At 33.9% G+C, this 14,174-nt stretch overlaps 1 protein-coding gene across 3 annotated transcripts in view; it reads right to left on the bottom strand.

The window, feature by feature from the left end:
• Positions 1-14,174, bottom strand: part of LOC140448300 (juvenile hormone esterase-like) — a 134,181-nt gene that overhangs the window by 12,092 nt on the left and 107,915 nt on the right. For all 3 annotated transcript variants that reach the window (XM_072541393.1, XM_072541389.1, XM_072541398.1), the window contains one exon: positions 5,966-6,103. In XM_072541393.1, the coding sequence (XP_072397494.1) occupies positions 5,966-6,103 (138 nt within the window). The remainder of the gene's footprint in view (positions 1-5,965; positions 6,104-14,174) is intronic.

Below are 14,174 nucleotides of genomic sequence, written 5' to 3'. Positions count from 1 at the left end.
AAAGTTTGTTGGAAAATATAGTATTCCATTTTCTAGTCTTTAATAAAGGTAAATAAGGGATGACTGAGGGATGGTCTCAAATACCTGGTTTTCGCAGCGTTGTCAACTTATAGGTCCACGTAACACACGATAGTAACTGGAAATTGCATTAAGATCCAGGCAACAAGCCGCAGGCTAAATTAGTGAGGGTAGCCGGATATGGTAAGAAAAATCGCAACGGCTGCTAGCGTCGCAAAACTGACCACGTGTAAGAGCTAGGGAACTGTTTTGTAATAAATCGGGCAGCAAACGTCAAAGTGGATTTCACAGAAAGATGGTGTTATCGCGATGAGAAGCAAAATTAAAATCATGCCATTAATCCACGAGGCTAATTGTCAAGAATATACAATTTGACACAATGGCTTTGATCCTTCGGCGTAAAGAGAGTAGATCTCTTGAGTGTTTGAAAATTTTGACAACCGTGGCAAAAAGCTTCATCCTTTGATCACTTGTTAATCGTTTGATTCTGCCACGCCCAGGATAGCATGTGGAACAACACTGACGTTACAAACGTACCGACGTCTTATTTCAAGTCCTCTTATTTTTCATTTGTCCAATGTCACTTCTTAACCAGTTATCTTCTTTTTATATGTCATATCTTCTGTAATGTTAAAGGGATATTGGATTGTTCTTAGACAAGGAAAAAGAGAGGACAGGTAACACCCATTTAATAACCATTCGAAAAGTGAAGTCAGTTTCGATGTGACCGCCATGTTTAGTGCCTGTACGTTGCTGCGCATTACTACCTCTCGCAGGGTTACCAGGTTTACTGATTTACTGAAACACTATATTAATCTACTAAAAAATATGTAATGATAAAAGTATGGTCAAAAACTGATCATTATGTCAATGTTCAATTATAAATTTTGGAAAAAATCTATTTATGGCCGGTTTGGTATCGGTTTGGCTTCAATCAATTCCATACGACTACGCATCCCCTCTCTTTTCTTGTCTAAGGAATTGATACTGTCCCTAACAACAACAACACGTACAGAGACATGTAAGCAGTCACGTGATAGGATTTATGGAACATAATACGATAACAGGAAAAATAAGTGAAATGTGACATATTATGGGATATTATATGTCGAACATGTCATATTATCAACCATTGTTTGATACAGGGCCCAGCTAAACGCTTACTACAAATCTCCGCTGAATGGGGCCTATGATAATTTAGTAAACAAGTTATTGGAATCGTCTACTACTGTTATTCAGTGAGGAAGTCTAGACCGAAAAGCTTCCGTAAATGATAAATCAATTTTCAATCCACGTGAGCTTAAAGAGTGCTAAAAACCATAAAGCCAATCTTGTTGAGTAAGATTTTAATGCAAATGTAAGCCAGGTTACACGATTTGAATGCACTAAAAACGTTACTGGAAAACGCAAATACTACTGGAAACGGCAGAGATGAGAGTACTGAGAAAAATTATAAAAAATACGCTGACAGATTGTAAGAGAAGTGAAGACATTAGAAGAAAATGTAACTTACAGTGTATAAATCAATGGACACAAAATAGAAAAAATGAATGCAATAATCACATAAGCAGAATGGAGGAGACCCGTGTCGTCAAAATAGCAAGAGATAAGTCACCTATCGGCAGAAAAAGTATCGGACAACCGCGCAAAAGATGCAGTGACAGCCTTCCATAGAGGTATTAATCCGCCAATGAGCAAGCCGAATTGCTTATAAAGAGGAAGAAAAAGAAGAAGAAGCAAAAGAAGGATGTTACTGGACAATGCGGTTGAGCAGACTAACAGGCAGATATTTAAAATAATTGTCCAGGAAACCTGATTGACAAATTATAAATACCATTGTTTATGCTTCTAAAACGTCGTCGCTATACATGGAAACCACTACAAAACGGTCACACGGATAGAATCTATTTAATTTGTTTGCTATAAATAACCGCTTGAACAGTATTGTAAAGAAATTAAGGACCTTCAGAGGAAATACGTAAATCCCAAATAAACTTTCGAATGCGGGTACCCAAACGTTCAAAGGAAAAAACAGGCTTAGCGATTTAAATCTTAATATCTAGGATAACGTGAAATAACGTTGTAAAATTATAATACGTAATCTGTTTCATGATAAGAGTCGTGAAGTTCGTAAACAGATCATTTTAATGGATCGCACAAGAAAGGGACCCTGTATATTAAAAGCAGAGGTGAATAAAGTTATAAAATATGAAAAAAATCAATAAAGCAATTGAATCTGATCAAATTTCTGTAGATCCACTCCCAGCGAAACAAATTATTGAATGGCGACCAAGAGCAAACAAGAGAAGTAAAGACAGACCTCAAATCAGAAGGACTGATGACATCAAGCGAATGGCTGGTCACGAATGGATGAAAAAAACAGCAAACAGAAATAAGTGAACACACATAAGGAAGACTTACATCCAACAATAGATGAAGTAGCTGTTGATGATAATGATGATGACTCCCAGATAATAGTATGATCAACTGTCATCTACCAACATATTTTAAACAAATCTACAAAAGCGGCCAGCTATCGAAAGATTAGTTATAATTCTTCTCATCTAGCTACAAAAAAATGGGAATGTATTTAAATGTACTCTCTCTCTCTCTCTGCGCGAAGAAACTGAGTGATTAATAGTTTAAAATATAGAAACCTGGAAGGCTTCGTTCTGTATGCTTATCTTTCTACAGAAAATTTACGTGTTCCGAAAATTTGTAAACGTCTGCTTCTTAGACTTCGAAAAGACATTTAATCCCTTTAGGCTAATCGCCTTTTTCAATATACCTATGGAATTAGATTTACTTGACAACTATGACCTCAGAAATCTAATCCAAAAATAACTATAGTCCATCAAACCGTGACCACAAACCTTATCTCTATCTATACTAAAAAAATTAAAACTAGTAGATAGACAAGGATATGTACTGCAATCAAAAATGTTTAATGTTATACTTCTTCTTCTTCTTGTAGTGCCTATCCGTTTCGGACGTTTTTGTCCGAAACGGATTTCGAAATCCTTCGCCTTCCTGGTCCTTTTTTTCCTTCTACTTTTCCTTGTAGGCGTTTTTCTTCTACTTTTTTTGTAGAATTAATTGCAACAGTTCATATCTTTCGCTATTCTTCATGATGTGACCTTGGTATTCGATTTTGGCTGTTTTTATTGTGGTTAACAACTCTTTTCCTTTTTGCATTCTTAATAAAACGTCCTGGTTAGTAACGTGGTCAATAATTTATTTCTAAGGAATTTTTTAATTTTCATTGACGTTTATACCAAGGTGTATGTTTTCTACTCTGCCTATTCAATTTGATGTTCCTTCTTAGAAATCATCGTACATTTTGTTTTCGTAATATTAAGTGAAAGTCCATATCTCTAACTCACGTCTGTGATTCTATTCATTAACTCCTGGAGGACTTTATAATTGTCAGCGAATACCACCGTGTCATTCGCGTATCTGATATTATTATATCTGATATATTCTCCATTAATTCGAATTCCGGCTTCAACATCTTAAAAGATTTTCTCAGAGTATATGTTAAACAGCAAGGGTGATAGTATATATCTCTGTCGGACCCCACATTTGATTTTGATATCATCGGATTCTTCTGCCCCTGTACGGATAGACAATGTTTGGTGTCAGTAAAGATTGCTAACAATTCTTAGATCACAGGTATTTATTTCAATATTTGTTAATATCTCCATCAGCTTGTCGTGTTTTACTCTATCGAACTCTTTATGGTAATCAATAAAGCATGCATAAATATCGCAATTTACATATTTACATCGTTGAAATAGCACTTGTATGCTAAAGAGAGCCTCTCTCGTACCCACTGCATTCCGAAAACCCGACTGTGTACTGCTGATTTTGCATCCTTTGATGTATGATTTTTATAAATAACTTTAAAATGTGGCTTATTCAGCTGATGGTCTGGAAATCATTGGAGGATACAAATTCTGTTTTCTTTGGTAGGGTAATAAACGTTGACTTCAGCAATGATCTTGGTGTTACTCCGTTTAAATATATCTCATTGAATATTATTGTTAGTCATTGCGTACCGTCGGTGTTAAATAGCTTTATGAGTTCAGCATATGCATTGACATGTCCAGGAGCTTTGCCATTTTTAGGAGTGATATTGCCTTTCCCACTTCATCTGATGTGAATGGTAAGTGGTCATTACATATGTAGAACGGAGATTGTTCGGACCTATTATCATCAAAGAGTTCTTATATATATTTGGTCCATACGAAGATTTCTTGATTTTTATATGTGATGATGTTCCCATGTTGATCTTGCAGTTTGCTTGCTGCGTTGGATTTTTGAAGACCAACTGCTTATTTTACCTTTTAATGCAGATTAAATGTATCGTGTTTTTGTTCCAACAACTCTATCTCTTCATACTTTGTTTTTAACTAATTTTCTTTGGTCTTTGATATTTCGGTTCTTATTTTTTGTCTCTGAATATTTTTGTACATTCTTTTGGTATTGTTTGATTTTCTTCTTTCTTTCATGAGTTGCAGTATATTGTCATTCATCCTACTTTTCCTCTTCTCTTTATTTTCTATTAGATATTCTTCTCTTGATCGTGTTAAAGTTTTCACATATATTCTGGATGTATACTAGGAATGTATACTTCTCTAGTGTTTACTAGAAAAATATATTTAATAAATCTATATCCAGCAAAAGGGAAGTTGTGAAAATAGAGTACGCTGACGACATATCAATATTAAGTAAAAGCTTGTAAGACACTCAGAACTTTCTTAATGTGGTTAACAAAGAAAGTTATTTAAAAAGTCTTAGTAGTATGAGTAATTTATATAGATCCAAATTAACTCATGTTGAAAGTTGCAATCGTTCAACCAGTCTGGATATTCTAGATACCTTTAGTGATTAATAAACACAAAGAATATGTCTCAAAAAAATTATTTTTAGAAGAGACCTGGCCTTAAGTCAATAACGATAAATATGTTAGAAACATTTGAGCTGTGGTGCTGATATCAAAATCTGAAAATATAGTTTAACACACACTACTTAACAGGTAGCAGGTAGATACACTTAACAATTCCGTTACAGTTAGGTCTACTTCGGGGTCGCGAACGTACCTACCTGAGTCATTGTTCACTCTCATTCCCTTTAACCGAGAAGGCATTATGTCGAAACCTGTCATCCTTGTACTAATCGACACAGACCAGCGTGTTAAAGAAACAACCACAAACCCCCATAAAATGCGAAACAAAGGAAATGCAAGGGCCTCAGTCTCCGACAGTCACTTGAAACCAGACTATGATAGCAGTCTCAGATGTAGAGGGACATAGGATCCTAAGAATCTCCGAAGTCGACAAGGCTATCCTCACAAACGACAACGGCAAAGCATATGGTTTATGGCAACAATCATCTTTGCATGAAATGTAATAAACTGCTGATGCCTCTTGAACCTTTGGCTGATCTCTAGGTATCCTGTGTAATATTTCTTTTGATGATGAACTTGAAATTATGACGCATTAAAAACTGCTAATTTGCTGTAACACATTTTTGAGACAAGGCTAGAAAGCTTAATCTCTTTAGCGCCTATTCGGCCAATATATTTCAAGATTTGTATAATTAGACCAGAAATAAAATTGGCGAAATTCTTTAATTTAGTTATGGGATTCGTGTTATTTATATCGACATGTATATATATCGAAACTCTAATCTGCTGTATTCAAATTTTACTTTGTTTCAGGGTGCAGAGCGATGTTACAATTAAAAAAAAATCATGTTAACAACATAGATCCATAAATATTATCAAAACACATAAATCTAAAAAAACCATCAGCATCGCACGCTGATAAGTAAAAATAGATTAGCTAAATGATTTTAAGGAGGATATTTTCTTACTTCAAGGAAAAAAAGATCATCTTTGAGCTAATAATATAAAATGTAAATAAATATTAATGTAAATACCTACTTTCTTTGTAAACACATGAAGAGACAAACAATCTTCTTGTCCAGTATATTCCTTCAAAAAAATGTTCTTCTGGAATCCGGTTTTATCTTCTGTGATAACCTCTTTTATCCCATCCCATGGTTCAACTGGTAGTGGAGCCTAACAAAACAATATAAAATGTTAAACAAGTAAGCTTTAAATATCTTTTCAATGTAAATTATTTGTTGGATGGTGCGAAGATGAGAAGAATGGCTTGGTAAACAACATGCGTAGATAAAGAGAAATATAGAGGCATTAGTGTACGTGTAGTGTACTATACCACTAGAATATATTTTCCATTTGCCGCTTGTAAATACACCAACATTCTTTTTAATAGTATTTCTATCAAAAGAACGTGAACATTTCAAAAGAACAATAGATAGAAAAACTTAAACTAAATTGATTTTTTACACCTCCTGGTGTTCGTATATCCATTATCCATTCAATGCGGCAGGATTTACATTTATTATACACTTATACATGGAAAAAGTTACTGTTATTATCCCTTGTGGAATACTGAAATTAAATATCACTTAACTCATAAATTCTCAAAAACCAAAATAAACCTTAAATACAAATTGGGCAAAAACTCACAGCATCCTAGATGAAAAAAATAAGAAATTTGTTTACAAGGACTGATAATAAACGACCTAACGTTTGTATACAGTACTACAATCATTATATTGACTAATGGTTTCCTTCCGTAAATATTCCTGTTCATATATTTTACAGTTTTGCTCGATTTAAAATTTGCTGTCTTCTTCTTCTTCTTTTTATGTAGATACGACACAACTCGTCTATTTTTTAATGTGCCTCCAGTGAGCTTTAGTTTCGTTGTATTCGTGGTCTTCCTATTGATTGTTTTTCTGTTGGGAAACCGTCTCTTGTCGTCTTTACTATGCTACGTGTTGTCATTTTGCATGTTCGTCTAACCATCGTCTAACTATTAATTTTTCTAAGGGTTTTCATCTCTGCTATTCTAGTATTATTATTTTTGTTCTTTCGCTGGCAAATTGTGTTACGGTCGCGTATGTCATCAGTCGTCTGATGACTGTTTTTTAAATTTTGTACCACATTTCTTTCCCGATATTTTTATTGCACCATTATGTTAAATTTAAGCAGCCTACGGCTCTGTTTGCTGTATTCACTTAATCTTCCACTTATGTTTCGGCTTTCTGTAGCTATATTGTGTGATTTCCAAAGATTTAAACTCAAATTATTCTATTATTTCTACCTCCAGCTCTAATCTATATCTTAGTAGATTTGTTGTTTTACCCATGAATTTCGTCTTTTTTTTGTAAAATTATCACGTTAAATTTTTTGGCGGTTATTTTAAATTGGTGAAGCAACTATGAATGTTGTCCGTACAGCGATCGATATAGCCTAGTCGACTTCGGCTCTGTATTCAGGCAAATAGCGGCAATTTTGCATAATGTTTTTGTATTTTGCAGTTCATTAAAATAGTAATAAATTATACATAAATTTTTTATATCAACCTTGTATTAATATTTATGGGAAGACGGATTTTCGATCTTTTTTATTGTATATATTACACCTGCATATATATACCGGGTGTAATAAAAAGGTAGGTCAAAAATTAAATCGCACATTTTGGGATCAAAAATAGTTCGATTGAACCTAACTCCTTAGTACAAGTGTGCACATAAAAAAGTTACAGCTTTTTGAACTTACAAAATAAAAATCAATTTTTTCCAATATATCGAAATCTGTTAGAGATTTTATCATGTTTAAATGTTTAAAACCAACATTTAACATGTCTAAAAATAGAAATGTGACTTTTTTATGTGAATCCCATAAAAATTGTATGGGGGTTTTGTTCCCTTAAACCCCCCCCGACTGTTTGTGTACGTTTCAATTAAATTATTACTGTGGCACCATTAGCACCATATGTTTTTAAATATTTTTGCCTCCTAATACTTTATATTATTGTAATTGGCTGTATCACACTTGGCGTATATGTATATGAGTGCGTCTCCAAAAGAAATAAGTTGTTTTTGGCGTTAGGTTGATCCAGCAAAAACAGGGTTCTCCAAAATCATCTTATTACTATTCTCAGCGACTATTGATACATCTGTAACTGGTGGCTCTACAAAGGTATTATGTCCTTTTTTTTTGAAAAACTTCACTTCGAAATCTCCGCTCATATTGTTTTCTTTCATGATAAATCCAACGTAAAACTTACTATTATGGCTGTTTAATTTATATTCCACCAGTACCCAATCATTTTTAATAGGTGACCTATCCAGATCTATGAATTTGTCTTCATTAAGAATAAAAATGTCTTCAATGGCGTCCAAGTCGTCATCAGTCTCAATATAATTGACTTCTTCATCAGATAAAGACTGAAACTCTTCGATTTTTTTGGATTTCTTCCTGGTGTCCTTATTAAAATTTGTTATTTTCCGTTTGACCATTTCTCTTTTTGCTGTTGATACCGCCGATTTATTGGCAATTGCAGTCATTTCTGGAGTATTGGTTGCTATCATACTTTTCCTCTTGCTCGACCGCTTCTATTGTTTTTCCTACCTCCTGCCTTGGGAAATCCTCTAAAATCTTCAGGTAATTGTTTACATTACGGATGGGTATAGGAGTACTAGGGTCTTGAGAGTTGTTATTGAAACTTGAGGAGTTGACATCTGCATCGATTTCCATTGTTGAGTTGTTGATTTTTTCAACAGGAGCATCACCTGATGGTGGATCCTCTTTTACCTCACAAGTAGATGGTAAGTCCGCCATTGGTCGATCAGTAACGTAATTATATAAATAATCGGCATCGGTTAAAACATGTCTGCCATATGGGTAAATACCTGTTTTCTTAAAAGCAGCAGTAACGTTTGATGGAGAAATTCCTCTCTCGTGTGCAATCGTTACAAAACTAGCAACATTGTAAATATTTGCTGTTTGTCCAGAATGCTGCTTCATCCAAGTATCTATTTGCAGAATTGTATTTCGGTATAAATGGACACTCCAACGTCTAACGGTTGCAATTTATTGGTGGAATGTAGTTGAAAGAACATAATAACTCCATTTTCTTTGCACAAACTAAGTGCCTCCATGATAAATGACTTTCGTGATTGTCGCATAATATAAGAGTGGACCATTGCATGCTGCTTCTTGAGTGGTGGATGAAATGTTTATTAACTTCAACAAATAATACAGAAGTCATTCAGCCTGATGGATTTGCCAAACTAAGTGTACCAGTGGGGGCTTTCTGCATCATGTGTGGCTTAAAGTATACAGGTGAAAATATCATCTTGGGGAGAGGGGGGTTCAGTTGCCGCTCGCTGAGATGAAACAACAGGTTGTCACATTAGTACCCTTCTCAGCAGTAGTGCACTTGCTGACTTGCTTAGCTCCTTTTTCGGCAATTATTTTTTGAGACTTCTGAGCTGTGCCTGTGCATGTTTTGTCCAGATTAAATACTCGTGTTCCATCTGCAAAGTAAAAATTTTTATACACTGCTTGCAAATTGTCAAAAAATTTACCCTTGTGAAAGAAGTAGCTCGGGACAAACTACATCCCTCAGGCGTTCTTTGACTGAGTGATGGATTTCTTTTCAAAAACCCATAGATCTTGCCCTGCCGATTTGTTAGCGTCCCATAAAATTGGATATTTTATTTTATTTATTACTGTCATGTCATAGCCAACTTTCTTGTATTCCGCCACTGGAAGACCATAAAACATTTTGGAACACATTATCAAATACTCATCAATATCAAATAAAATAAGTTTATTTTCTTGTTCTACATTAAACACTTGTCAGACATTGTCATGTGGAACATACTTTAAATTTTATACTTATATAAGATAATGTTATGTAGATATTATAGATAATGTTATAGAATAATATAGATAAACGAAAATGGTTGCGTTTCGATTTAATTTGAGTTTCTTACCACTCCCTGACACGTGTTTCTGGGTCTTCCCGTCATCAGAGAGAGCTTGTAAGAAAACTCAAACTAAACCAAAACGCACCGACTACTCTAGCAATTATAGAAAAAATAATTACCAGAGTATGCTACTAGAGACATCTAGTAATGAAAGATGAAGTTAAATGTGTCGATAGCAATTAAAGTAAACTGTATACTCACGCTTAATCAAGCCATTAAGAGCGATGCTGGGAATATTTATATTCCACTATGCATCAACAATTTACTTATATAAATTACCATCTTTCTTGTACTCATTGCGTCGAGTAAGAACGATAGATATACGAAAATGGTTGCGTTTCGATTTAATTTGAGTTTCTTACCACTCCCTGACACGTGTTTCTGGGTCTTCCCGTCATCAGAGAGAGCTTGTAAGAAAACTCAAACTAAACCAAAACGCACCGACTACTCTAGCAATTATAGAAAAAATAATTACCAGAGTATGCTACTAGAGACATCTAGTAATGAAAGATGAAGTTAAATGTGTCGATAGCAATTAAAGTAAACTGTATACTCACGCTTAATCCTGTAGACGGGAAGACCCAGAAACACGTGTCAGGGAGTGGTAAGAAACTCAAATTAAATCGAAACGCAACCATTTTCGTATATCTATCGTTCTTACTCGACGCAATGAGTACAAGAAAGATGGTAATTTATATAAGTAAATTGTTGATGCATAGTGGAATATAAATATTCCCAGCATCGCTCTTAATGGCTTGATTAAGCGTGAGTATACAGTTTACTTTAATTGCTATCGACACATTTAACTTCATCTTTCATTACTAGATGTCTCTAGTAGCATACTCTGGTAATTATTTTTTCTATAATTGCTAGAGTAGTCGGTGCGTTTTGGTTTAGTTTGAGTTTTCTTACAAGCTCTCTCTGATGACGGGAAGACCCAGAAACACGTGTCAGGGAGTGGTAAGAAACTCAAATTAAATCGAAACGCAACCATTTTCGTATATCTATCGTTCTTACTCGACGCAATGAGTACAAGAAAGATGGTAATTTATATAAGTAAATTGTTGATGCATAGTGGAATATAAATATTCCCAGCATCGCTCTTAATGGCTTGATTAAGCGTGAGTATACAGTTTACTTTAATTGCTATCGACACATTTAACTTAATATAGATAATGTTACATAGTTTATATTTTTTAATTCTGCTGCCCGCTTGATGGAGTGCTACTGCATTTTTCATGTCAGTTTCGAGAATATATATATATATATATATATATATATATATATATATATATATATATATATAACGAGTTTATTACAGCTGCCGCCGTTTCTCGCAACCTAGATTCCAACGCTTGCGATCGTTCCAGTCATCTACTTGTAGACCCCTATCTTCCATTGCACCTTTTACTTCTTGTCTCCACGATCTTCTTGGTCTTCCCTTTTTCCTGCGGTTGGTGGGGATCCACTGTAACATTCTCTTTGGCCATCGTTGATCATTCATCCTTTCTACATGGCCATACCATTTCAGCCTTTTGCATTCTATAGTTTCCAGGACGTCAATGTCTATGCCCATACGCTCTCTGATTTCAGTATTCCTTACTCTATCTCTTCTAGTGAGTTGGCAACATCTTCTCCAATAATTCATTTCCATTGCTTTTATTTTGGATGCGTAATTTTTATTTATTACCCAAAGCTCTGAACCATATGTAGCAATGCTTTCTATGATACTTTTGTATATCCTAATTTTTGTGTTTCGGGTGATGTGGTTATTCCAAAGTATACTATTCAGTTGACGTATTGCTGAATTTCCTTGACCAATTCTAGTAGCTATTTCTTTTGTATTCCGACCATTGTTTGTAATGTTTACATCGAGATATTTATAGCTATCAGTATTTTGAATTTGTTTGCTTCCTAGTTCTAAGTGCTTTCCTTCACCTCCCACTACTACGTACTCTGTTTTTGATGGATTAATTGATAAGCCCCACTTAGTTTATTCTTCATCTATTTTTCGTTACATGTAGTGGATGGTTTGTAGAAACAAACCTTTATTGGTTTTTCTCTGACGATTTCGAACAAAAAAAATATTATTTTCATTAAATATTAATGGGGCACCTTGAAACGTTTCAAAGTGTCCCGTCGAGTTATGTTTCATTGTACCCCAAACGTCCATATTTTCTATTTTATGTCAAATTAACAAAAAACACAACAATTACAGAAAAAAATGCATAAAAGCAATTCAGTAAATATAAACGTTTCGAATAATGCTACTCAACTAGATAAAATATTGCAGATTTATCTTAAAATCAAACTATGTCCGCACGTAACAATTTAGTTTTGTTACACAGAAACACAATTTCCTCAGGCGAGTCCAAACTACAGCGACAGTATATTGCTTAAAAAATATACTGTGCTACAACTGAGATTATAACGAAACGTGCTTCCCTATATGATTGTGTCAACGTAATTATAGATAGGTTATATTTATATTGTTTGTTTTTGTGGATTCAAATAAAACACCGTATTTAAATTTTACATTTAATTTATTCAGTCTAATTAAACTCATACAGCGAAGCTAAAACTATCTTCATCGGTTGAATATCGTCATATCCCGGCGAAAAGTCACTAACTGACATTTTGTGAAAAAACTCATTAACTTCGCCGATCACATGAAATTCATCATATCTTTCTATTATAAAAGTCACTACTTGCTAAATGTGGTTCTAAATGGCTATTTTTGTGTGTTAAAAAATCACTAACCCGTTAATACAGAAAATATTAAGCAGCCAAAAATACCTAAGTAACTTAGTAACTTTTTACATACGAACAAATTGTAGAGATATGCGTTAAAACTCATTAATGGCACTTAGTGACTTTTTCCAGAATAATAAATCACTGCTGTGTTTGATTTTACACTTCTATTTCTTAGGTATTGATATGCAGTTAGTGAGTGAACACGTATTATTTCGCTAAAAAATATTCCTTGGTGACGTTTCTTGTTAGATATTGTTATACCAACTGATTGTTAAAGTTTATTAGTTAAAAGTATGAGTTCTCGATCTTGAAAACTGGTAGAACTTGCCTTAAATTGCCTTTGGTAAATTTGAACTATTATAGCCCAGTAAATGACCGTTTTGGAGTGTAATTTTCAGCGTCACGACGGATTTGCGTGAAAATTTGGATTATGTTTTCTCTTACGCTCTATTTCATTATTGGACGTGTGCCGTTGGTTGCTTTTACTTGGAAGGTAAAAGTCACCCCTTCTCGGGGGTGAAAAATATACGTTTAAAATTGTCGTGGATAAATTGACTAATTCTAAGTAACTTTTGCTCTATAGAGTTTTTTAACTATCAATCATTGTTCGAGTTATTTGTGAGTGAAAATGTTTATTTTTCAACAAAAAAAAACTCGTTTTCAGGCAGTTTTTCGCAAGTAAATCAAAAAGTAAGCATATTATCGAAAAAAAATATTCTTAGCAAAAATATAGCTGATTATTCCACGGTATCGCCGTATTTCATGTTCATCTACTGGGTTTTTAATTTTTTCACTGACTTACGTGAAATCTATTATTTGAAATATCATTTCTGCTGTTAATTTAGTTTCAAAAACAATAAGTAATAAATACTTATTTGTAGGATGAATCAGAAGACGACTCCGTTAAAGATAAGGACTGGGTTCAAACTGATATCTCAGAAGGTAGTAATGACTCTATGCAGTATGAAGAATTAACTAATATAAAAGAAACAAGCGACATAAATAATTCTGTTGGGAATAATGATGAGAATACACCTCTAAAGAAAGTTTCTTCTCGATATAGAAACTCTGATCCCTCTAAATGGTCAAAAAATATTGAGAAGAAAAATAAGTTTAACTGTTTGCCCTATAAAACAAAAAAAGGTATAAAGCCAGCAAAGATTCCACAACCAGCAAACTGTCAATCTTGTAAATTTAAATGTGGTCAAATTTTTTCGGAAGTGGATAGGATCAGCATTTGTAAAAAGTACTGGTCTCTTTCTAATTATAAAAGACAGAAAGATTTCATTTTAAAAATGGTTTAAACTAAAGAACCGGCGAGACCTTTGGCAAATGTTTCAATTAATAAAAAGAGAAAGTGCAGCAGAGCATACTTTCTTGTAAGTAATGACAAGAAATATCGAGTATGTCAAAATTTCTTTTAAAAAACTCTTAATATTAGTAACGGTACTATTAATAAAGCCTTTAAGGGTTCTAACTATAGTGTTTTTACGGCAGAAGATAGACGAGGTAAAAAATCTCCTCAT

The sequence above is a fragment of the Diabrotica undecimpunctata genome, chromosome 1 (assembly GCF_040954645.1).
Source record: "Diabrotica undecimpunctata isolate CICGRU chromosome 1, icDiaUnde3, whole genome shotgun sequence".
Taxonomy (NCBI): domain Eukaryota; kingdom Metazoa; phylum Arthropoda; class Insecta; order Coleoptera; family Chrysomelidae; genus Diabrotica; species Diabrotica undecimpunctata.
Note: the sequence above shows the minus strand (reverse complement) of the source record. Positions and strands in the feature narration are given on the sequence as shown.